The sequence below is a fragment of the Accipiter gentilis genome, chromosome 2 (genome assembly GCF_929443795.1).
Source record: "Accipiter gentilis chromosome 2, bAccGen1.1, whole genome shotgun sequence".
Lineage (NCBI taxonomy): Eukaryota > Metazoa > Chordata > Aves > Accipitriformes > Accipitridae > Astur > Astur gentilis.
Window position 1 is genome coordinate 31,540,146 of NC_064881.1, and position 23,150 is coordinate 31,563,295.

A 23,150-nucleotide genomic window follows, 5' to 3' on the forward strand; every position below is an offset into this window, starting at 1 on the left:
TCAGTTTTTGGCTTCCCCAGTACAAGACAGACAGCGATCAACTGGAACAAGTTTAGCGAAGTGTCACTGAGGTGGTTGTGAACTCTGGAGCACCTGCCTGGAGAGGAGAGGCTGAGGGAGCTGGCTTTCTTCAGCTTAGAGGAGAATGGCTTTCAGGGGTCCTAAGAGCAGCCTGCCAGTACCTATGAGGAGAATATCCAGGGGATGGATCCTGGCTCTTTCTGGCAGTGCATTGTGGGAGGACAAGAAAGAGACAACAGGCAAAAATTGAACCACACAAGGTTCCGACTGTGTATTAGGAGAAACCTTTTCCCCATGAACAGTCCAGGGCATTGCAGCAGGTTGTCCAGAGATGTTTGCAGAGACTCGCTTGGAGGTTTTCAAGGCCCAACTGGATAAAGCCCTGAGCAACCTTGTCTGATCTCAGAGCTAACCCTACCTGTAGCAGAAGGTTGTACTAGGGACCTCTCAGCCTGAATTCCTTTATGATTCCATGAAATCTAATCTTGACTCATCTTAATTTCAGTATTTCAAACTTTGTCTCTCATTCTCTTTAGCAAGAATCATTGACTTATAAAAGGTAGTCTTTAATAAATAAAGTCATTATGGACTGCTTCTTCATATCGCTGGAAAGGTGTGTGGTGTTTGGAAGAAGTTCTGATTGCAGTGTCAGGGGTTGAGATCAGTGTTGACCAGGCACACAATCAGAAGAGTAAACAGACAAAAGGCAAAAACCTAAAAGCCAAAAAAAGACAGGTGTATATTCATGTCTTACTAAGTGTATTTTTTAAGTGTGTACTTCCATGTAAGGAAGAAGAACTGAAAATCATGTAGGCAAAAGCACCTTATACTTGAAATCCCCATAGATCTAGGCATGGCCTAAGAAAATTAGCTTTTGCTGTTAAACAGCTGTTATTACGTTGGTCTTTCCTTGGTGATGAAAGCAGTTTTCCAGATGGAAGATAGGGATGTGAGTAGAGCAAGTTGTAGTAAAAGCACTAAGAATTTCATAACTCCATGTCATTTAGGATATTAATATAAACCACCTAGTCCAATTTTCCTTGGTTATGTTACTGTAAGGCCCATCTGAAATCACAAAGTTGTTATGTATAATTGTGTATATCATAAAATAGTTTTATTAATATTATTTCAGTTACTCTGTTTCAATCCTGCATTTTTCTTGTGTTTTCTCCAGAGCTCTGGAGCTTCAGCCATTTTCCCTTAAGCCTCTTCTACGACGAGCAATGGCAAATGAGTCTATGGAGCGGTATCGACAGGCATACATTGATTATAAAACAGTCCTACAAATAGACAGCAGCATCCAAGCAGCAAATGATAGTGCTAATAGGTAACTCCACCTACAAATTTTCTGATATGAGTCCAAATAGAAAAGTAGAATTCAGTTTTGTTTGGTTTACATGCTCCCTCTGTTCTGTATCCCTCAGAGGCAGGGTTGTCACTAGTGCATTATAACTATAGGTCTGGCTGTTTCATTCAGTTGTTTTCCCATAGCTTCACAGTTTTCCTCTGCCAGCAGTAGGTCGCTTTCTGTTTTAAAAATGTAATATTTTAAAGGCTTTTTTTTACTGGTGCTTCAACTTGTTTTCTTTCCTAACTTGTATTTGATATCATGTAAAGTTATATTTTAGAGTCTATACCTTTTCTTCGACATTGTTTCCTTTTCCTATTATCAGTCTTCCTGTGGTAATTGGAGATTTATGTTAAGTGTGAAAGCTTCAGTATGCTGCCGTTGTAGAAACACTGAAGTAGCTTGATACAGTGGTTGGATACAAAGCTTAGAGATGTAAAAAATATAATTGAATATTATCTTTAACTTAAGTGTTAATACTTCCAACATTAATTCTTGCTGCCAAGAGAGAGATCTCAATTTCTATAATTATATTTTAATAGTGTAAAATTAGTGTATACACACTATTGTAATAGTGTTATCATTAGCATATAGTAAGTACTTAAGTGCGTGAATGATAGGATTGTCCATTCCCTTTTGTTCTCTTTTTTTCTTTTAATGGGCAAAAAAAGTATTTATGAAAACAGAACAGCCATTATTCAGTCACTGAGCAGGAACCCCCATGCATGAGACTTTTAACAATGGAATCTAGTACCTTTTAAGAAAAAAGGCAAGGCCTTTTTAAGGCAAGGCCATGAGCACTTACATTATTACTTCATTTAAAAATCCATAATATCTTTAAATTCTGCTTATTTGACCGGAGGTGGCCAAAGGAGATGACACTTTATCACGTCCTCTTAGAAGTGTTATTTTTGATAACACAACAAATTGTTACTGATCTCCTGTATCTACGCCGATAATAGAGCACTTGGATTGGTGAGATAACTGCTCGTCCTGGTATCTGTGTGATTATTATACTTTTTTAAAATCTTCTTGGCTTATTTTATCTGCAGATCCTCTTTTCATATTTCTCCTTGACTTGTAACTTGCTTAGTAATAAGCTTATTTCCCTTTTTCCCCTTAACACTCTTCCTTTTCTCCTCTCTAGGCCTTCCTTATGTTTTTAGCTTCACTGCTCATTACTCTTTCCTCCCTGGCAACCCATCACCTTATTTCAGCTGCTTCTTCCTTCTTCTCTTCTGCTGGTAATTCATTTTTGCTTGCAAATTCTTAGTTTCTAAAACATAAACCTCCTGCATAATTGAACTTTTATTTTTAAATATTTTATCATTTATGAATTAAACTGAAATTGTTTACAGAAGTATTCATTTTTATTTCTAAAGTAGCAGACCTAAAAAAAATAATTTTAACAAAAAATTGTAGTTCCTCTACTGCCTTTTAACTTAAAGGGACAACCCCAAAATGTAATTTAATTTTTTTTTATATTAGGAATATCAGGTCTTAACAACTGGCTGTTATTGGAGGTTTTCTTTGTTTTTAAGTTCCTGCAGGAAATTGGTGGTGCTGTAGGAAGCTGACAGGAAAAACTTATAATCCTACTTGTGTCTGAGGCTGGGTTTGATAAATCGTGTTAAGCCTTGTCTTTCTCTACTTACCTAACAAAGCAGCCTTTCCAGAAATCTTAGAATCGAATGGGTGTTCAGTCTGATATTTTTGCTAATTCTCACGCAAAAAGATAAGTGGAATTTTTCATGTAAGGCCTTTACCTGATAATATAAAGACTTTACCTGATCATTTTGCAATCAAAGTGAAACAATTAAGAATATAAGTACATATTTTTATGAAAAGTCAACTGGAAACAAGCATAAACACTTATTTGAGTGTTTATAATGTTGATTAGATGATATTGAGTTGTGTTTTTTATTGGTTATCCTAAGGTGATTTTTAGATAAATTGGAAGGACTATTTCTTTTAATGGTGTGTGCCAAATCACAGGAAAATACGTTTCAAACACACTTTTAATTAATGCCATTTTCCTAGCTTTGTGAACATCAATGAATTTCCTACTTTGTGTATTTTAATTTCCTCTTGAGTGACTGCTTTATTACTTACTTTTCACTGTCTGAAATACAGAAGCTCTAATGTGGGGCAATATGTTTATGCATTTCCATTTACTAAATTCAAGGTTCATTCCAGTTGTCTTAACTCCTTTAAAATCAGGTAGCAAATTGCATTAGATAGCTTGGGAGCTTTTATTACGAAGTATTGTACTGTATGAGTATGAGTATTGTACTGTACAAATACATTTGTGATAAACTCCAAAAGTGCAGGGTTGTTGGGTCAAGTTAGGGTGTTGGTGGTGGGGAATGAGTGTATTTGTCCCAGCTTTTTCATTAAATACCCATGCTTTTTAAACTAACCATGACATACAGGTATGCATTTTTACAAAAGGCTATGCTTAGATTATTATATTACAAGAAGTCAGTTGATTGTCAAATACTACAGGATTCTTTCTGTTGATTTTGATGAATTAGATGAGTTTTTTTCTCCAACTTTTTAAGCCCATTATGATAAAAGGCAAAAAAATTAAACAGGAAGTCAATGGGACCGTGGTTTACTGTAGAATTATTCTGTTACTTTCTATGGGAAGTACCTAAATGTAATGAATTGACTTTTTAATATGAAGTGCACAGTTTTGTTCTCTGATAAAATAACCTGAGTAAATCTTAGGGCCGTTTAATTTATGATGGTGTGCCACATTTTTCTTAACAACTGAATTCAGGCTATCATTAAAAACCTAAAGTTTTAGTAAAATAGAGCAAAACAGAACTTAGACAAGCTGCTTTGTTGGTATGTCCTTTAAAATACTGCTTAGGACTGATACAGGTAGAGGAGGGCCCCTGAAAGCGCATATGTAGCTAACACATAAACAAGTACTCTTCTTGTTCTCTTAGAAAACAAATAAAGCAACTAGATAATAATGCAATATGTGATACTGCATATATGAAGAAATTTACTTTAAATTAAAAAATACAAGAAATGGTATGTTTCATGCAGCATTATGTAATACATAAAATCACACATTATATAGCTCTACAGACAGCCTTTTTAAGTCTATACTTAAATTTTTTTTGTAATTTCTGTTTTACAATAAAGATTAGAACAGGTGCTGCTTCTTGTACTGGTTTTTCTATGAGACCCTAATGGAAAAGAATTTGGTCCTGAGTGCTCTGACTCTGTTGCCATAGTATTATACCAACGCTTTTTTGTTGTTGTTTTATGGCTGTTATTCAAATATTTAAAAAGAACATAACTAAGAAAGAAAACTTGATTGGGTAATTTATGCTCATTCCTTCTCATTCTTCATGTCACATTCAATGTTCTTAATTATTTTTTTTTGTATGTGTATTCATGTAGTGTGTTTTTTTACACCTGTGTTAGATGGAAATGCACCTAATATGCAAATTTCAGGTTTATTGGCTATAGTATCAATGTGACTTCCTTTGCTACTCAATTCAGAATTTTCCTTTGTTAAAGCAGATATTAGGCTTATCACCAGTTGAACTTGACTCTTAAACTTATTTTGAGATTATAAGATGTTTATCTCACTATTATTCTCATAATTGATTAATACTTGGTTTTGGTTGTTTTTTTTTAAAAAAAATTGTAATGGAACCATAAAGTCTTGTATGGCTTTACTCATTATACTTACTTAGGTCTTTCTTCAAAATGTATCACAGCAATAGGAAACCCTCACTTGAATGGATTTTGGATTGAAATACCTACAGGAGTAGTTGACCTATATATATATGTGTTGAAATATATTGAAATATGTACAGAAATAGTTGACCTATATATATATGTATTTGTTTAAGAAAGACTAAACAGTTTTTATATATGTTCTTTGCATTTTTAAATGGGGATAAAGAATGATTGACTGATAATTTCTGACTGTTCTGCAAAATGCAACTTAGTACCTGCTTTGTGACCTGCATTGGTTATTTAGAGAATTGTTGTGCAAGAGGTTTCATTAGACATTGGCAAATTTAGGTATCACACTTTGGCTGAGGATATTATAATCTTGTTACAAATAACATGAATAGCTGAGAAAAGTAAACAAAATAGATACATCAAATTTTTTTCCTATTTCTTTATTGCATGTGGTAGGCAGCATTTAAAGCCTACTTGCAAAATCAGTCATTTGCTTAAATATTTACAGATCATGCTGAAGTCAGCTTCTTGTCTTCTAAATGCTAGCATATTCTAAATAAAGTGGAAAAAGTCTAAATCTTAAATGAGTGCAATACCATTGACTGCTGTGACAATCTTTTTTTAAATTAGTCTCAAGGATAATTGTTCAGTTGTTTTTTGAAAAATTGGAGCATTGCATTATTTAATTTGGGTGTAAGTTATTAAAGTGTGAGTTAAATATATGAAATGTCACGTTGGTGCGGCTTTTCTCTTTCAGAATAACAAAGACTTTAATTGATCAAGATGGTCCCAGTTGGAGGGAGAAACTGCCACCAATTCCAGTTGTCCCAGTTGCTGCTCAGCTACACAGGTGGGATGGAGGAAACTTTACTTCAGAGAATAAGCCAAGAAGTGCTACAGATATCAACAGAGAAGAACAGTTGCAGATGAATCGTATGTATAGCTAATGCAAATGTATATAAAAATATATAATTGAAAAATGGAATACAATTTAATAATGTCAAAGAAACTGCTTTAGAAAATACTTATCAGAGACCTTTGTGAAAAGCCAAGTCAGATGTTGGTCATTTAGATGATTGGGTTTAATGTGCTTTAGGGAGCCACAGTTATAAATTTTTTTAAGCCAAGTCGTGTGGTTTGCAGCATGTAATTTCTGAAGTTACATAAAATAAAATACAGAAGAAATACTCGTCAGCAGTATATTGAGTCCTGTCACAAGTATCAGTAGTTGCCCTGACATAATACTACAATTATAATAGTTTTCCCCCCCAAAAAACACCACCCAAACAAACACCCAACCTCAGTAACATAATCAGCTGCATAATCTGTAGCTGTCGCTTAATTGTTCATGAAAGCATTACTCAGCTCTTCAGAATAGAAAGGGTAGACTTGTAGGTGGCCAGTAGTTAATGAAATGGGCTATAGAAGAACACTTCTGATTGTTTAGTATTTTTTTTTTTACGATGGATTCTAATTTTGGCAGCAGCCATTTAGTAGTCACCTGTCAAAGATGTTACTTCTGGACTTATTTACACATAAGAACTGAGTACTTAACTCCTTTAGGACACTTTTTCCTCCTGATTTTTTCCCTTCATTGCAGTTTCCTTTTTTCTCCTCCAGTAAATCAGGTGAGGGAACCTTTCTGATTCGGTTTTCATTGACATTAAACATTCTTTTTGCAAAGGCCTTAACTGTATGATTTTTCACTCAACTATTAATTGGTTCCCCTTTGACTTTATTTCAATATAAGGAAAAGTAGAGCTGAAGATAATCTGCCCTTGATTAACCCAAGGGAGGCTGCAATGCATAACCGGCTTGCTGGCTGAATATGTAGCAATGACAGGGGTATCTGTCCATAATACATTACTGCAATAATACATGTCCTCAAATAATCTGCAGTCTTGGGCACTACGGATTTAATGACTTTAAAATGATCTTTCAAATAGCGTTGATTTATTTGTACCCGATGTAAAACAACCAGCAACTTATAAATATGTACAAACTGGACATTTTTTTTTCAAGAATAAGATGTAGTTCTAGAAATTTGTAACAGTGTGGTTTATATATGATTTGAATAGTCGTGCATACTGAACTTCAGTAATGCTACAGAAAATTGTTCTTCATTTAAGAAACATGAGGCACGTTGATATATAATTTAAGCTCAATTAAGTTGATAAAAATTTTACTCTACTTTTTCAAATGTCCAGTGACAAGTATTTTCATGACAGTTGTTGTCAGTACATGTCATTACTGATTCATGACTCTTAAGGATTGGGCAGCAATTGCGTTTAACTTTTTGGGTTTTTAAAATGAAGTAGAAATCTGATACCTTGCACAATTGTTGATACTAAACATAAATGCTTAGCTTGAAAAGTGCTTTCTGTTATACTGGTTGTACTCCAGGGTTTTTCTGTTACTAAAGAATATAACCTGTTGGATTTTTTATTGCAATGTATAACCAACGTATTTAAACCTTTTAAGCAGTAAATTTGGATCTATATAACCTTGTGTAACTTTGTTAAGAGAGAGAATTTGAAGATCATCATAGTGAAAAGTACACAGATAAGCAGCTTCTGAGAACACTAGTGATCATGTTTAGCCTATTATGCAAGTTAACGAAACTGGCCATCACTGTCTTCATGAAGTGTGTTCTGCGGCATTTTGATGAAAAAACACGTCTCAATCTATTTCAAATAGGGTGGGCTTTGGTTAGGCTTTGTTTTTAGAAATACTAAATGAGGACTGTGAACCGTTTTCTTCACTGAAGGCTGACTCTAAGGTTGTGATTGCCTCTTCAGTTAGGCCTGTACTAAATCAGTGGGACCCGACAGTCATAGCTGGTGCCAGAGGTGTGCCAGCAATGATGTTCAGTCAGTAGTTAAACCTTACTGTTGGCTGATGCTTTTCTGCAACAATTGTCTCTTGGTTTTTGTGTCTTGCAACTTGAGTTATGATTTAGTTGTGTTTCTTGCATAAGTCTGTTCTGGTTTCACATTGTCACTTAATTTTTTCCCCAAGGCCACATGTAGTTTTCTGGCAGAGGAGACTGCCATGTGTTTATAAAAGAACTCACTGAGTTTAATTACTGGTTAAAATTCTCTGGTTAGGTACAGTGTTTAAAACCTGAATCTTGACAAGGGGCTCATATTCTTTAGCAAGGTAAAATAAGTAGATTTTTCCATTATGATTTACTTAGAGCTACGTTACTAATTATTGTTTGCTCACAACAGAGACATGAAACTGCAATCAGGATGGTTTTCCACTGCAAACATAGCTAAAAATTGTAGTCTAACCCAGAAGCGTGTGCAACAAATGTTGTGGAGTTTAGAAGGAAAGACAATTATGGAAGAACACAATATTGATAAAAAAGTATAGTTAGGTGTTTTCAGGTTCCTCAAAGCATCTTTTATAAATAGCTATTAACAGAATATTACTGATGTATCACTAGCCCCTCCTGATGTGACGATTTGTTTGTCATTGTCAGTTCAGCATAGTAATTGTGATAGTTGCTTGCAGAAAGAATATTAGATCAAATTACGGCTGCCTTGGCGTGATGGTGGAGATCTAGAAGGCCTTTAATCCTGCTGATAAAATCTCCACCAGTGTAAATACAGCTGGTATCTCGGTGGTGATACATAGTCCCTTTCTACCACACAAAAGGGGTAGACAGAAGGAGGTGAAAGCATAGAGCTCTCTGTTGCATGCTATTATTTTCAGCAAAATAGTTACCCTGGTGCATGGGGAAGTATGTGTTGTCCCAAATGTAGATATGGTAGTTTATGCCTTAGAGCAGCAGGGAGATCTGAGACAGAAATGGCAATGTGCAGACCAATAAAGATACTCTAGTTGCCAGGCTTTTATTCTTAGTCTGGGTAGATTATTCAGCTACCCTCAATGAACTGACCTTCTTATGTAACACTGTGATCCTTTTATAATGTAGGTGAGAAAGCTGAGGAGAAGTTCAAGACATTAAAAAATGAAGGGAATGATTTTGTAAAAAAGGGTAAATATGAAGAAGCTGTAAATAAATACAGTGAATGCATGAAGTTAAATAACGAGGAATGTACGATCTACACTAACAGGTAAAGATCAAAAATCTAACCCTGCCTTGTGGGATAACAATAGTTATATTTTCTCACTGCAAATAGAGATTTTGCATCCCTTCAGTCACTGTTGTAAAAAAAAGGACTTTTTTTCCCCACTTGATGAATGTTTCTAATAACAAAATTGATTTTTTGTTAAACTCTGTTATTTTCCAAAGGGAGCAAGTATTGATGTCACTGATATATATCTTAAAATCTTTATATAAATAGAGTAAGCCATAATAAAAGTTATAATTAGCATAGCATTTTGCAGCATTTTTTGAGAATGCTGGTATAATTTTAATTAAAAACTAACATGCAGTAGCAGTATCTCAGATATGAAGAGTAATAATTCAGAGAAAACGTACATTTTGAGAAAATGAAAGTAGGAACATGGTCATACAACAGCATTATTTTAAAGGTTGACCTAATTCTGCAGCATAATTCTTATGATGTAATCTTATCAGCTTTCACAAACTAAGAAGGATTTGATTAGGCCAGTACTTGAATAGGAGACTTCCAAGTAATAATTAGGTGCAGAAAGCAGTATTGATTATTTAATCTAGAGCACTTCTTTACCTAGAATGGCTGTATAAAATCCATACTGTATCAACCACTATACTATCATATTATACTAATGTAGACTTTGCTTTTAAAATACTTACATATCTGCCTAACTTCAAGCATTAGTCATACTTGAATTTTGACTTTTATTTCAGGAATTGGCCCTCTCTAAATCCATCCAGTGATGTTATTAATACTTACTGGTTTTTTTATGTACTTTAAAAAATACCACATTGAGACTGAATTGTGTGAAGTATTGTAATTAACATTTATGAGTCAGATACTGTTGGCACTACAGCACTGTAGAATTTACTTATATTGCAGTGTATTCTGTTTTTCTGTGTCAGAGCTCTCTGTTACTTGAAACTGTATAAATATGAAGAGGCTAAGCAGGATTGTGATCATGTTCTTCAGATAGAAGATTCTAATATTAAAGCTTTTTATAGAAGAGCACTAGCGTACAAAGGATTACAGGTGAGGAAAAAGAACATGGCAGGTATTCTTAAGCACTTCTAAACTTGCTTATCCTCTTCAAAGGCAATCAGGTAGTTGCAGTCGATGGGAGAATACAAAGTATGCAGTGCTGATGATTTACTACTTTGTATAGCATTAGGCATACATAAGATACTACATAAATATTTTTGCAACATAAAAACCTGCATGTTGACTTGTAATAATTTGAGAAAATACAAGAGTATTAGAATAAATGAGGTTTACTGGAGATTGGTTAAGCAAGTTTCAACTCTGTTCTAATGTTCTAATATTCTTCTGGGTATCCCAGTCTGTTTTTTCTTTGAAGGTGTTTACTATATCTTTGCTGATCACAAACGGATTCTCTCCAAGTGTGTCTTCATCTGTCCAAACTAAAATCTCAGGTTGTCTTTTGGCATCTGCTCATATTTGAGTGCTTGTCATATTAAACCAGGGTTTTAATTTTATCTTCATTTTCTTGCTCTTCCTTCCCCAAACACATTACGAACCTTTGTCAGTATTCTACTTGCTCTGTGGACAGTGTCGGTGCTCAAACTTTTCCTTTCTATCTACACAGTGGTGGTGTTGTCTGTAGTGTGCTCATGTTACACGGTTTTTTGAGTATCCTTGTACCTGATCATCATAAATGCAGACTTACATTGCTCATATCCATCCTGAATGTGACTGCAAATCTAATGTTCCATCACTTGAACCATGTTGTTCCTTTTGTCCATCCCCTCTGTTGGTTCCCCTTCTTCTATACTTAATAATTCTTTCATAGCAATCCTTATCCTACCTGTCAGCTCTTACTTGGTATTAAATTATCAGCTTCTCACTTCTGTTGGCTCATGATGGCAGCTATCATCATCTACTTCGTAGTAAATTTTACAAGTGTCTTTAAACAAGCATCTTAAGTGCTTTCTCCCATGTTGCTCCTTATAACTGGAGGTGATCACTCCAAGCATCCACCAAGTTTCAGCAGTGTCCATCAAATGAATACTTATTGCAGACCTCCAGTATGTTTGATGCCTTAACAAAAAATTACCTGATTGTCTCAGCTTACAAATCATCTGAGGACAACCTGTTTGTGTTGAGCAATATACTAGCCTATTCTCATCCCATGTTACAATCCAAATGGAAGTCGTAGGAACTATGGGATCTTTTGTTTGTGATAAATTTGTTCCTCTGTTACAATAGGTATGAAATTTTGAAAGTTTGCTTTGATTAATTTTCAAAGAAGGTGAAAAGTCTTTATTTTGTGTAAAATCTTTTCTGTAACTGCAGCAAGCTATTTGGTATTAATCATATGAAACCTTATGTTGTTGAAGTTGATAAAAAATGAGTATAAATATAAGCAAAGGTATATAGTGATTCTACCAGTCAAAAAAAGGGAATTACACACTAGTGAAGAATGTCAAGGATTGGAGAAATAACTTCTGCTTTTTTGAATATCTTAGAAAAAATGCTATTTTTCAATTACTGAAGACACAACCTGAAACACACTGTTCATGGATTCCCTCAGAACAGTCTGAGCTGGGGACTCCCAAAATGTTTTGTTGTGGTTGGATTTAATGCCTTCATTATTGCTAATTCCAGGGATGTGAGCAATTTGTAAAGCCAGAGAAAGCAACAAAAGTGATTGGAGGTTGACATATGACTCTGTAATGAAAAATTTTAAGAGCTAGAGGCATGTAGTTTGGCAAAGACCTAACTAAGCTGGGAAATGTTATTTGTATATAAATATCCTGATATTTAACCACAAAAGCTGCAGTGGAATTTTAGTGTGGTAAATGACATTTTTTTATAGAGGTACTGAGATGTAGTTAAGGGAAGATTAGGAAAAAATCGTGCTTGTGTGATGTATTAGGCCTGTAACATAGGACACAGGACCCTGGACTGCACCTCCTACAGCTGATGGTCCAGTCTCTTGCTTTGGGTACAACCAACTTGTATGATTTTTGTTGGTCTGGCAGGCTGCACTTTTAAATCCAGGAAGGTTGGTTGGTTGCTGACCCTTGTGATCGTTTTTAGAAGTCTGTTCCAGAATCTCATTTTTCTGTAGTTGTGAATCTTCACATCTGTAATTCAAATGATTTAGCTTAATTAGTAGCTGTTTCCTGATGAAAGCAATCTGCCCCCTTTCTGCATACATTTGCTGAGGCTAAATAATTCTAGTTCTCTTACTCTTCTTTCATGATGTAGCAGACTTCAGTTCATTTACAGACTCACTTCAGTGTCTCTGCACCTTGAATACTGGTCGTCAGTATTGAATAAAACATTCCGTGTGGGAAAGAGAATATGAGTGACTTGTACACTGGTGCTTTTATTACAGTTGGGATGCTGAGGAAGTACCTCAGCGGGTACCTGAGGATTTTTTTCATGATAATATGAATGACTTGCAGTAACCTTATGATACTGCTTGGGAACAGAAGAAATATTAGGTTCCTCACAGAAAGAAATTATGTTGATCTTTTACTGTCTGCATGGTCTTTTACTGTTAACTGCTACATTTCATACTTATTTTTGATTATCGAGCCCTCAGGTTGTCTTGATTTTCCTGTGCGATGTTCCAGTCTTCCTCAGAATTAATGCTATTAACTTCATCAAATTTGAAATAAAAACATTAAACAAATGACAAGACTGATTACTGAGGAACTGTGTCCTAATGCCACTCTGTGGATGTGTTTGTCTTTCTAATGCTGTTTATCCCAGAGTTCATAACATAATTCAAATCTTCTCAGGTATTACCAAAAATTTCCTTTCTCAAACTGTAAGAGATGGTCTGTTGGATTGAAGCCCAGGAAGATTAGATATATTTTTAATCTAAGCTTAATTTAACTCTCTTTTATGGGCAAAGCAAGTACACAGACTGTTGATGGACTCACATTATATTAATCTTGAAGAAGTGTTACACTGCAAGCAATTATACCTAAAAGCAGCAATCTTCAATAATCTATTCTCTGATACAGGGAATATGTTTCTCAGAATAAATTATTTCATATTACATATTCAATACAGAAGTACTTAGTCGCAAAAGACTAACTCAGACTCATCCTCAGCTTTCTTTTTTCCCTCTAATGAAATTACACTGTATTTAGATTATTTTTGTCTACTTAATGTCAAGATCCTAGCATTTTCATTTTTCTTAATTGTAAAGGACAGTATGGTAGTTCAAATTTATTTTCCTAGTGGTGTGCTTATGAAAAAATTATTTTCCCTTCTACTTACAGAATTATCAAGCCAGTGTTGATGATTTCAACAGAGTACTTCTAATAGATCCAAGTGTTCTTGAAGCAAAAAAGGAACTAGAGGAGGTAACCCAACTGCTTAACCTTGACAGCAGTGCTGTAGCTGGCAGTCAACAAAAGCAAAGGAAGAAAATAACCATACAAGAGGTATACCTGTTCATTTTTAAAAACAGACAGTACACAAGCCACAAATTTGAGGAGATAATGTTAAAGCTTTTGTTTTGCACTTCTTAGCTCTACAGTTTTTTGGGGTGGGGTTGTATTTTACATATTATTTTGAGGGCAATGGGAAGGTTCTTGCATATGATACGTTCAGTGTCCGTTACATTCTATAGTGAAGCTTGGACTGCTTTGAAGTGTATTCCGAACCGCAGTAGAAATGGAAAAAGTACATTTAGATAGCACTAAACTTGAGGATATGCTCCTTGTAAACAAAAACTGCTGAGGCTTTGAAACAGCTTGAAATACAGAATGCAGCTGTCAAATAGCAGTTTTGTTTTTAAAGCCTGTGCTACTTGGGAAGCCTGTGGGGCTGTGCTGGCAAAGGTTTGTTGTCAGCAGGCATGCTGGCTGTTCTTGTGCTAGTAGTAAAGTTACTGGTCTGAAGAATGAAATCCTACCTTAAAGGGCAGGAGTATGGATAAAACATCTGCAGGATCTTATAAAAGAAATATGTGATGTAATGTTATGTACTGGATCAAAACATGAGCCTTGCAGAGTGCTGGGTAGAATTAGGTGATGAAAGGATTTTCTCAGTCATCTGATATTTTTGGATTGTAGCTTTGCTGGTCCTTTAAGAATGTTGGGGTTTTTTTCCCTTTTCATTTTACAATATATAGTTAAAACACATAGTTACCAGTCTGTACAGTGATACTGTAATTTGATAATATAATTTCAAAATGGTGGTATAATGGAAACTGCAGTTATTAATATAGAAACATTTTGTTTTATTGAAACACTTCACATTTTCACGAGTTCATGGGATTTTATGCAACTGGTGTAAGCCGAGTGTAGTGTTAGTTAAGCTCTGAGCTGTGACAAAGGCGCCTGGAGAGTGTTTAGAGGAGGTTTGGGAAGGCACTGCATTGTTCAGAGACCAGCCAACTACATTACTGGCAGTGGTAATTTTTCCAGGGGTGGGGCAGGAAGCATTTATGTTTGCTATCATAATTACAGCTGCCCCCTTAGAGAGCCTTTCCTGTCTTAGCTGCTGTAGTACAAGGTAGTTCTATGAAAACAGACCACAAAGAAAACTTAGAAACTGGGATTTATCATTATTATTCCATTTTCATCAAGCTATAATTATATAAAAGGCAGTCAAGATTTCTCTCTTGATACTAAGGATTGTTGAAAAATAGAACAAAATGTCTATAAGCCCAATGCAGTCTTTTCCAAAAACGGCTGATCTAGCTAGCCTTTACTATGCAATACTGTGTCTTCAGACTTCCTGAAAAACTTGGTATCCTTTGAGGAGACCCCATTCAATGAGTTTTAGTCAGTTTATACTAATTCCACAACTCTTGATAGCTTGAAATAGATTTTAGTAAATGTAGTTGAACCCATAGTTAATTTTCTAGCGACTGGTTCATGAAACTTGATGCAGGCTGCAAACCAGAAGAAGTTAAGTGGGTGTTCAGGCAGTTAGACCATGCTGAGCTTTCTCCTTCCACAGCAAGACTCGAAATGGCAACCTGATAACAGCTACTGTTTACCTGTACTATTCTGAAGGCCCAGCAGTGAAATGAAACATGGGTATCTATCTGGTGACTTGACTTCAGTTCTGCTTGTCTTCTGCAACTTCACATTTAATATATGTATACAGTCCTCCTTAGCTTTCTCCCAGTGGTCTTCAGTTGTCTTTCTACAGTGGAGTGCCAAGCAGTGAAAGGAAATGTAAAACATGCACTTTTGACTACAAACCTTTAAAGATGAATTAGAGGTACTCTTCTGGGGGGAAGTAGGTCATAAAAGAACACAGGTGCCTTTCTTTTATGAAGAGTAAAATGCTAACTTTAATTTAGTGACATTGTTGATGGATATATGCATGCAATTTATGAAGCTTCAGGTTATCTCTATGTCCACATTAAAATGATTTGTTGCCATTTTCTTTGTGAAGGTGGCTGAATGTGATGAACAGGAAGAGAGACAGTTTGCTACATCAGAAGATGTTGTGACTGATCATGTTACTTCTGAGGAAGCAGTTCAAAAGAGTGTGCCACTGAAGACCTCTAAGAAACTGCATATTTCTGAACCATCTAATGCTTACGACTTTGGTCAGATTATAAATGCAGTGAATAGCAATAAGGATAAAGCTGCTTGTGCAGATCTTTTAACAATTACTGATCCAAAAAAATTGCCAGTGCTGCTAAGTAACAAACTTGAAGGAGAAATGTTTTTGATTTTTATCCAGTCGTTGGAGTGTTATGTAGTTGGAAAAGATCCTGGCCTTGTGTATCAGCACCTTTTCTACTTGAGCAAAGTAGAAAGATTTAAGGTAAGAACCTAGATTGAATGTGTACTTAAGTTGCACAGAAACCTAAAGGAAATTTTCCTATCTTAAAAGGAAATGATATACTGATTTTCTATCTCTGTCAAATGCTATGATTTTTGATCAGCCTGTGCTAATTATAAAATAATCTGTTTTTTCAGGTGGTGCTGGCCCTTCTTAGCAAAAATGAAAAAAACCAGGTTCAGCAACTGTTTGACTTGCTTTCAGAAAACCAGAATAATCAGTACTCTTTGGAAGACCTTGAGAGCCTTAAAAAGGTTTATGAACTTTAAGAAGTTAAAATTTATTGGTTGCATGCATGTAGTTCGTGTTTATAAGATGGATGTGCGAACTGTGTAGACTTGCATGGGTTGAAGTGGGTCTTCACCCGGACTGTCTGAGTTCTATTTTCTTTTGACAGCATATGCACATTTAAAACTTGCTGCTCTTTTTTTCTTGTAGTTGTATACATGTTTAATCTCTAGAATTTAATGCATGTCTTTGTGTTCAGTACAAAGTTCATGTTACTTGGCATACTGATTTTATTTAGGCTGTGTTAATTATATAAAAATATATTTTACACTATATATATAATGTAAAATATCTTGATGGTACAATAGATAATACACTTTTACTCATCACTTGTTATATCATTTTGTGAGTTGTATCTTCTTGTGATAAAGACGTGTATGTGTCTTCAGGATAAACGGGTCAGTTAGCAATAGCTTTGCTAAAATGAGTTTACAAAAAGTGTTAAATTTTTTAGATAAACTACTACAGGCCATCTGTTTCTTCACTATCCCTGGTCTATACAAAACAGATTTAAGTATTTTTGGTGCAATACAGCTTAGCAGCAAAGGTGAATGACTAATATATTAGCTTGCCATGGAACACTTTGAATCAAAATAATTAATTATTAAATAAATGGGTATGTTTTTAAAATTACTAACAAGGGAGTAATTTTTAGTGCACAGAGAATTAGTTTTTTTCTGTGTGCATGGAAGGACTGCTGGTTTGCATGGCTTTGAAGTGACTGTGGTAAACAGGAGAACAAGCGGCTGTACTTAGCAATAAAAATATTTAAGTCTTGAGTTTTGTAATCAGATTATTTAAAACACCAGCTATTTCTGTTTACAGACATATTTATAAAGCTAAAAGTAAACCCATTTTGTGGACCAGGATGACTTATTTTTTTTCTTATTTCGGGCAGTACTTATGTTTTATATTTGATTCTGACAAAGCTCCTTTTTTCAAGATGAAGCTTTTAAATTTTTCAAATACCCCAACGCCTTCTTTGCACACACGATATAAATGTATATCTAACTCACTAGCACTGCAGAAATATCATTAAGAATGTTGTTCTAATGGAGATTTTTCTCAGGTGTATATTAATTAAAAAAAAATAAAGTTTTTTCTTGAAAAGTACAATTACGGATTCTTTTTTCTGCTTCTACACACTTTAGGCTTGTAATTCTGACATGTGGATTATGAGTTTTGTCTTGAAGTAGAGTGCCAAGAATGAGGCTTTTAATTCCTAAAGCACTGCCAGTGCAAGTTATGGTTTTTGTTTTTAAATGTCCTCTTTTTATGAGATTGTCATGTGTTCAAGAGAGATGTATTGCTCATCTAATCTATGCATAACTAATTCTACTTAACCAACAAAATGCCAATTTCATTCTTCAATCATGGTGGCAAAGTATTCACATTCACTAATTTCTGTGTTAGCGATTTCAATCTTTTTATTTTTTCCACTGCAATTTAGCATGTTCAGAGAGGATTCATTGTATGTGTGCAACTTACTGACACAGTTTAGAAAACTTAATTGATTTTCATGTAATAGAGTTCAGAGTGTTTTTAATAACAATAAATTACAAGCTGGAGAATGTTATTAATAATACATGGATTAGGAAAAAGTTACTTTGCTAAAAGAAAGCGTAAAACCCAGCTATGTAATTTTAAAATAGTGTTAGTTGCCTGAAAACTGCAGTTGAGTAAGAGCCAATGTCAAAAGCCACCACATCACAAAAGCTCTTGATGAAGTTAAATCAAGAACCAAAACAAACCCCCCAAAAAACCCAAACCCCAAGTATTAAAAGCTGTTTAGGTGTCTTCTAAGCAGCAGTCTTGACTGCTGAAGTTTGTATCTGTGTCATTTGTACAGTTTGTTTTGACGCTGAAGACAAAAATCGGAATCTTCAGCAGTAAATCATAATAAAAATATAATTTAGTAAATTTAGGAGACAATCGGACATTAATAAAACAAAAAGGCTTTTAAAGACATGAGATTTTTAAATGGAGTTTTCTTAACTCATTTTTTAACTCAGTTTTAAACTCATGATTTTCTTAAATCATTTTTTCCCAAGGAGGTAGACAAATGGGTTTTCATGGCTGGGTATACAGTATCACAGTATTAATTTTAGGGCAGTTTTAATCAAGCCCTAGTGATTAAACTAGAAACCTAAAAGTAGTCCTGTAGTCCAGGAAGATACCTTTTCTTGTAATACCTTCCAGACTGAATGTCTGCTGAAACAGAGGTTAACTCAGTTTGAGGTAAAGATGACAGAGATCAGGGATCAGCAAGCTCAAATTACCTCTTGTTAAGGTTCTGAATGGAGAACTGCAGCAATGTTTGCAAGCAGTTACCCAGGGGGTGGGAGGGAGTGACATGCCACCAGCTGCAAGCAGGAAAATCAGCACTTACCTGTGAAGTCCCTCATATTCCAAAGCACAGAGCTGATGATGAGTATGTCTCTCTTAAATAGACAGTAACAAGAGGACGGGGTTTGCTAGAAAGTTTAAATTACGCCCTAATGAAATACTCAGCAACGAGTGGGTTTTCACTTGCTGTGGTGTGTGATCCCTTCAGTTTTAAGGCAGACCGTAAGCTTTGGCTGGTTGAGTATTTAGAAGACCCCCCCACCCTACCCCAAACACTCTTTGGCAGACAGATGGATAGCCCCCCTACTATAGCTTGACACTGATCTTGAGCAATATTCCAGTATATTTCCAACCCTTGTTGCATACCAGGAGCTGCTTTTAAAAAAAATTTTAAGCTCATTCCAGTCCATGATCCCAAAGGGAGAAGATGCTTTCTTGAAGTCCTGCTTTCCTGAAACTGCCGCCAGGCTGGGCATATGCTCTCAGCAGATCCTGGGCACCAGCCCCACTCTGGGAGATGGCGCGAATTTCCTCCAGCGCTGCCTTATGCGCCTCAACCCCAAGTGAACCTCTGAAGCAGAAGCCATTGAACAGTAATTGATGTAGTAATTGTGAATGCCCCACTCTATGGGTAGCAGACCCCTAAAACTGTGGGTGCTAAACCTTTACTACATCTATTCTTTAAATACCAGGCCAGCTGTTTTACCTGCAAATCTTTTCCATCTGATGTTCTGCATGCCTGTGCCTCAGCTAGGAACTGTGGGCCTCACCTTTCAAAGTTAAAGAAATGTATTTTCAAAGTATGAGGGAATAATGAAGAAAGTGAAACATTTATTGTTTTAATAGCTGAAAGATGGAATCAAATAATCAAATATATATTTCTTTAAATAAAGAAAAAAGTTAGCAACTCTCAAATGTAAAAAAAATGGTCCATGAAGCTGAGCAAAAACAATGAAAGAAGTTTGACACGAGCAGCTGTTCATCTGTAATGCCACCAGCAGGCTAGCAGTACTTGCAGTCATTTTGGTGACGTTCCTGCCTCGTTCAGATTTCACTGAGTTTGGCTGCTTAGTTCAGACAGTATCTGGGAGGGCCTGACTGACGGGCAGAACATAGAAAAAAAATCAAATCAAACAACTTGTTAGGGACTGTACTGCTGATTTGGCCTGAACAGCTCAAGCCAAGACCACCAGGCTTCAAAACCTGCCCCTCTTGTGGGGCAGCTTTAGACCACTGAAAGTCATTCTTGGGGCATGGGGTGTGGGAGGGAATACTTTCCAGTGCTGATTTCCTAAAACCACTTGTTCAGCAGGTAAGGGCTGCCTAAACGTCTCCCTCTTGGCTTAATCTGGGGAAGCGCCTCAGAGCCAGAGGGAGAAGTCTGTGCAGCCCTGAATAGCTGCGGTGTAACAGCAAATGCGGGATGAGCTCTCAAGGATGACGTCTCTGGCCAGGCAACGCGGGCTGGCCTGTGCACAGAGGAGGCTGCAGCAGCATCCCGCTGCCTTTCGCGTGCGGCACTCGCGATGACCTGCCGAAGCGGCTCCTCACTCACCACCGGACCGACTGTGAAATCGGTTCTGCTTCCCCCGACCCCGTTGTGCTTACGCCTCGCGTCGTCAGCGGGAGAAGCCACAGGGCAGCTGAATTGCTGCTTTCCCCATGGCTGGGTCAGGAGCTCAGCTTTCCCAGGGCAGTCTCTGGCCCTGCCACTCCTCGTCTCTTTTTCCCCTCCCTGTTTTGAAACGCTTCTGTCTTTGATTGTCTCTGCTCTGCCCTCAGCATTTATTTATCATACTCTTTCATCTCTCTCTGCCCACCGTAAGCATCAGCTCTTCTGCACGGTTGCCAGGTTGAGCTGCTCTGCCAGTCAAAAGTAAGAATATGGCTGTCCACCTCAATGCTGCAGCAGGTGGCTTTCTGCGTGGCGTCAGCGTAAACGCAGGGGCCCAGAAACAATAGAGTGCACAAAAGGGGGGGAAATCTATTTTATTGGTACTGGGTTTTACATCCTTTGAAGAATAAAGCATTTCCTCTTTAGAAGAGGGCAAGAGAATCTCAAACGGCATACCTGACTTTGGGGCGGGGAGACCCAAATCGCAGCATGGTGTTACTGTCTCGGGTTTGTCACTCACCCCCTCAGCATTAACATCCACCTTTTTAAAAACAAACAAAAGCCAAAAAAACCCCAAACCAAACCCAACAACATTACAAAAACCTGCTTCAGGAGGAGAACATTGTTTTTTCAGGTGATGGGAACAGGCAAGTGAAGTGTCGTCCCAAAGTGGCAATAAGCTGGCCAGCCCCAACACAGCAAATGGCGGAGCGAAAATACCCTGTGTAGACAAGCGAACCAGGCTTGCAGTGACCGATTTGCTCCTGGATACATCTCCCTGTTTTTAACACGAGAGAGAGGGAGTTTCCTTCCGTAGGCACTGAAAAGAAGGCTAGTGGCTAGGGAATAGAGCATGCCAGGGAACAGGGGTTTGCACTGTTGTTATTTTGCTCCCTTCAAAATATTTTTGAGATTTTTTTAGAGAAGATAGCTCCAGGTTGAACAGGTGCTGTCACCCCAAGGGCAAACAGTAAGAGGTGCTAGGAGGGGTGAGTGTCATTACAGCACGACTGCTTCTCTGGCCAAAAAGCTGATTTACTGCAGAGCCCTCGCCACCACTCTTCTTACCTTCCTGCGTAGTGGTGCAGGCAGCAGACCCTGGTGGGAGCCGTGTTACTGGCAGACCACGCTCTTGGCTCTTACGTGGGAAGTTGCCCTCATCAGAACCTGCTGTGCTTTATGTAATCCAGTTGTGCAAACAAAGGGCTACTCTTTGTGGCTGCCAGGCCTTTCAGAAGCATGCGAACTGGAGTATTTAGACTCGTTCATTACAATAAACAAAATATGTATTTTTGAACAGCAGGGAACACGACTCCTTCCCCCCTTGTAAATCAAGATTTATGGCCCGAGTCAGTGTAACTGCTCACTGCCCTCGAGCTGCAGCTACCCCAGCGACAAAGGGCAGGCAGCTGGGAGCAGGGTGTCGACCCCCTTAAGCTTCCTGGCTTAAGGAGTCTTAAATGTCACTTAGCCATAAGTACTCCCTCATTTACCGGGTCTCTGCCTGTGCAGCACTGTTTACCTACCCATTGGGATGTAACACCTCTCGGCGGGAGACGGCAGGCTGCGGTGCAGGGTGCTGGTGTCATTTCCTTGCAGCCCTGCGCTATTTCTCAGTTCCTGCTTGTTAAATGCCACCTTTGTAAATAAACCCAGCAACACGAGAGTGGTTTTGCTAGTAAGCAAGAGGGATTCCTGGCCTGGCACGTGAGTGAAGTGTGTCAGCAGGTTCACGTTTGTGGCTGAACTTCCAGGTACTGCGCGGAGGCTGGATTTTGTGCCAGGCTGACACCTGTTCCCTCTGTTGCCTGATCCGAACCCAAAATTTCAAGGGCAGCCCAGTGCAGCCATTTGGTCATGTTTTAGGTATCAGCCCGGAGGCTGGGAAGGGGATGCTCTTATCCTGCTGTGCTCCCGGGCACTTTACCTCCTTCTCCTGCCCCACGGTTGCCGGGGAGCACGCAGTCAAACGGAACAGCCAGGAGCTGGCAATGGGGCCAGAACTGTTACGCAGGAGCTTCGCGCACAGATCTATCTGTCTGCGTAACTTAGCCCACTCGCTCTCTGACACGCTGCCATACAGGCTGAGGAGCAGCAGGACAGGTTTGCTCGGCTGTATGGTCCCACTCCCTTTGGGCTTCCCACATACCACTGAAGTGCCAGCTCTCCATTTGACACCAAGGCAGTGCTCAGCCCTGCCCGACACTGGATCCACCAGCAGCTCCATGCTGGACAACCACGCTACGCTTGCAGCTTTCCGTGCTCCACGAGAGTCGGGAGGCAAACCTCGGGTTTTCCATGCAGAAGTGAAGCTGCACAAGGTCACGGGGCAGCCCCACCGCAGAGCCAGGACCAGACTTTGCCTACCTCGAACACTGTGTTTCCCTGCTCTAGGTGGGGGCTGCCGTGATGGGGACGGTGCAGAGCTGAGATCTTGCAGGAACTGCAGCTCTCGGCTTGGCCTTCCCACAGCACATCCCTGTCGCCAGCCGGCCTCCAGCAGCAGGATCTTCATCACCATCACCCAGAAGGACCAGAAACAAACTTAAAGGGTTAAGAAGTAACAAAGGGAAAACAAGTCAGATTTTTGCATAGGAAGAGGGGCCTACAGCAGGCAAGGCCAGCAGCTCTGGAAGCAGAGGGTAGGGAGCAGGCAGCCCACGGCCGGACACACTCGTCGACGAACATCTGTCCCTCTGCTTGCAGCTGCAGTGACTGCAGTGCATCCCTCACGTGTGAGGGTTGCTGCACCCCACGGTGCCCAGGCAGAGGCCCTTCAACGAGGCTGGAGAAGCCACCGTAAAATCACAAAGTCCTTCTGAAAAGCTGTTGCGATCTGTTTTCTATAAAGAAGCAACTGATGAGAGAAACATGTAATTAAATAATTTCAATATATATATATAATAGATAGATAAATTCTGTCTCCTCAGAAAAAAAAAAGACA

At 38.0% G+C, this 23,150-nt stretch overlaps 1 protein-coding gene across 3 annotated transcripts in view; it reads left to right on the top strand.

Moving 5' to 3' along the window:
• SPAG1 (sperm associated antigen 1) overlaps positions 1-17,309 on the top strand; it is a 45,344-nt gene extending 28,035 nt beyond the window's left edge. For all 3 annotated transcript variants that reach the window (XM_049827074.1, XM_049827094.1, XM_049827084.1), the window contains 7 exons: positions 1,196-1,348; positions 5,838-6,013; positions 9,021-9,162; positions 10,074-10,200; positions 13,428-13,592; positions 15,562-15,939; positions 16,095-17,309. In XM_049827074.1, coding sequence (XP_049683031.1) covers positions 1,196-1,348; positions 5,838-6,013; positions 9,021-9,162; positions 10,074-10,200; positions 13,428-13,592; positions 15,562-15,939; positions 16,095-16,226 — 1,273 coding nt within the window. In that variant the 3' untranslated portion in view covers positions 16,227-17,309. The remainder of the gene's footprint in view (positions 1-1,195; positions 1,349-5,837; positions 6,014-9,020; positions 9,163-10,073; positions 10,201-13,427; positions 13,593-15,561; positions 15,940-16,094) is intronic.
• The last annotated feature ends 5,841 nt before the right edge of the window (positions 17,310-23,150 follow it).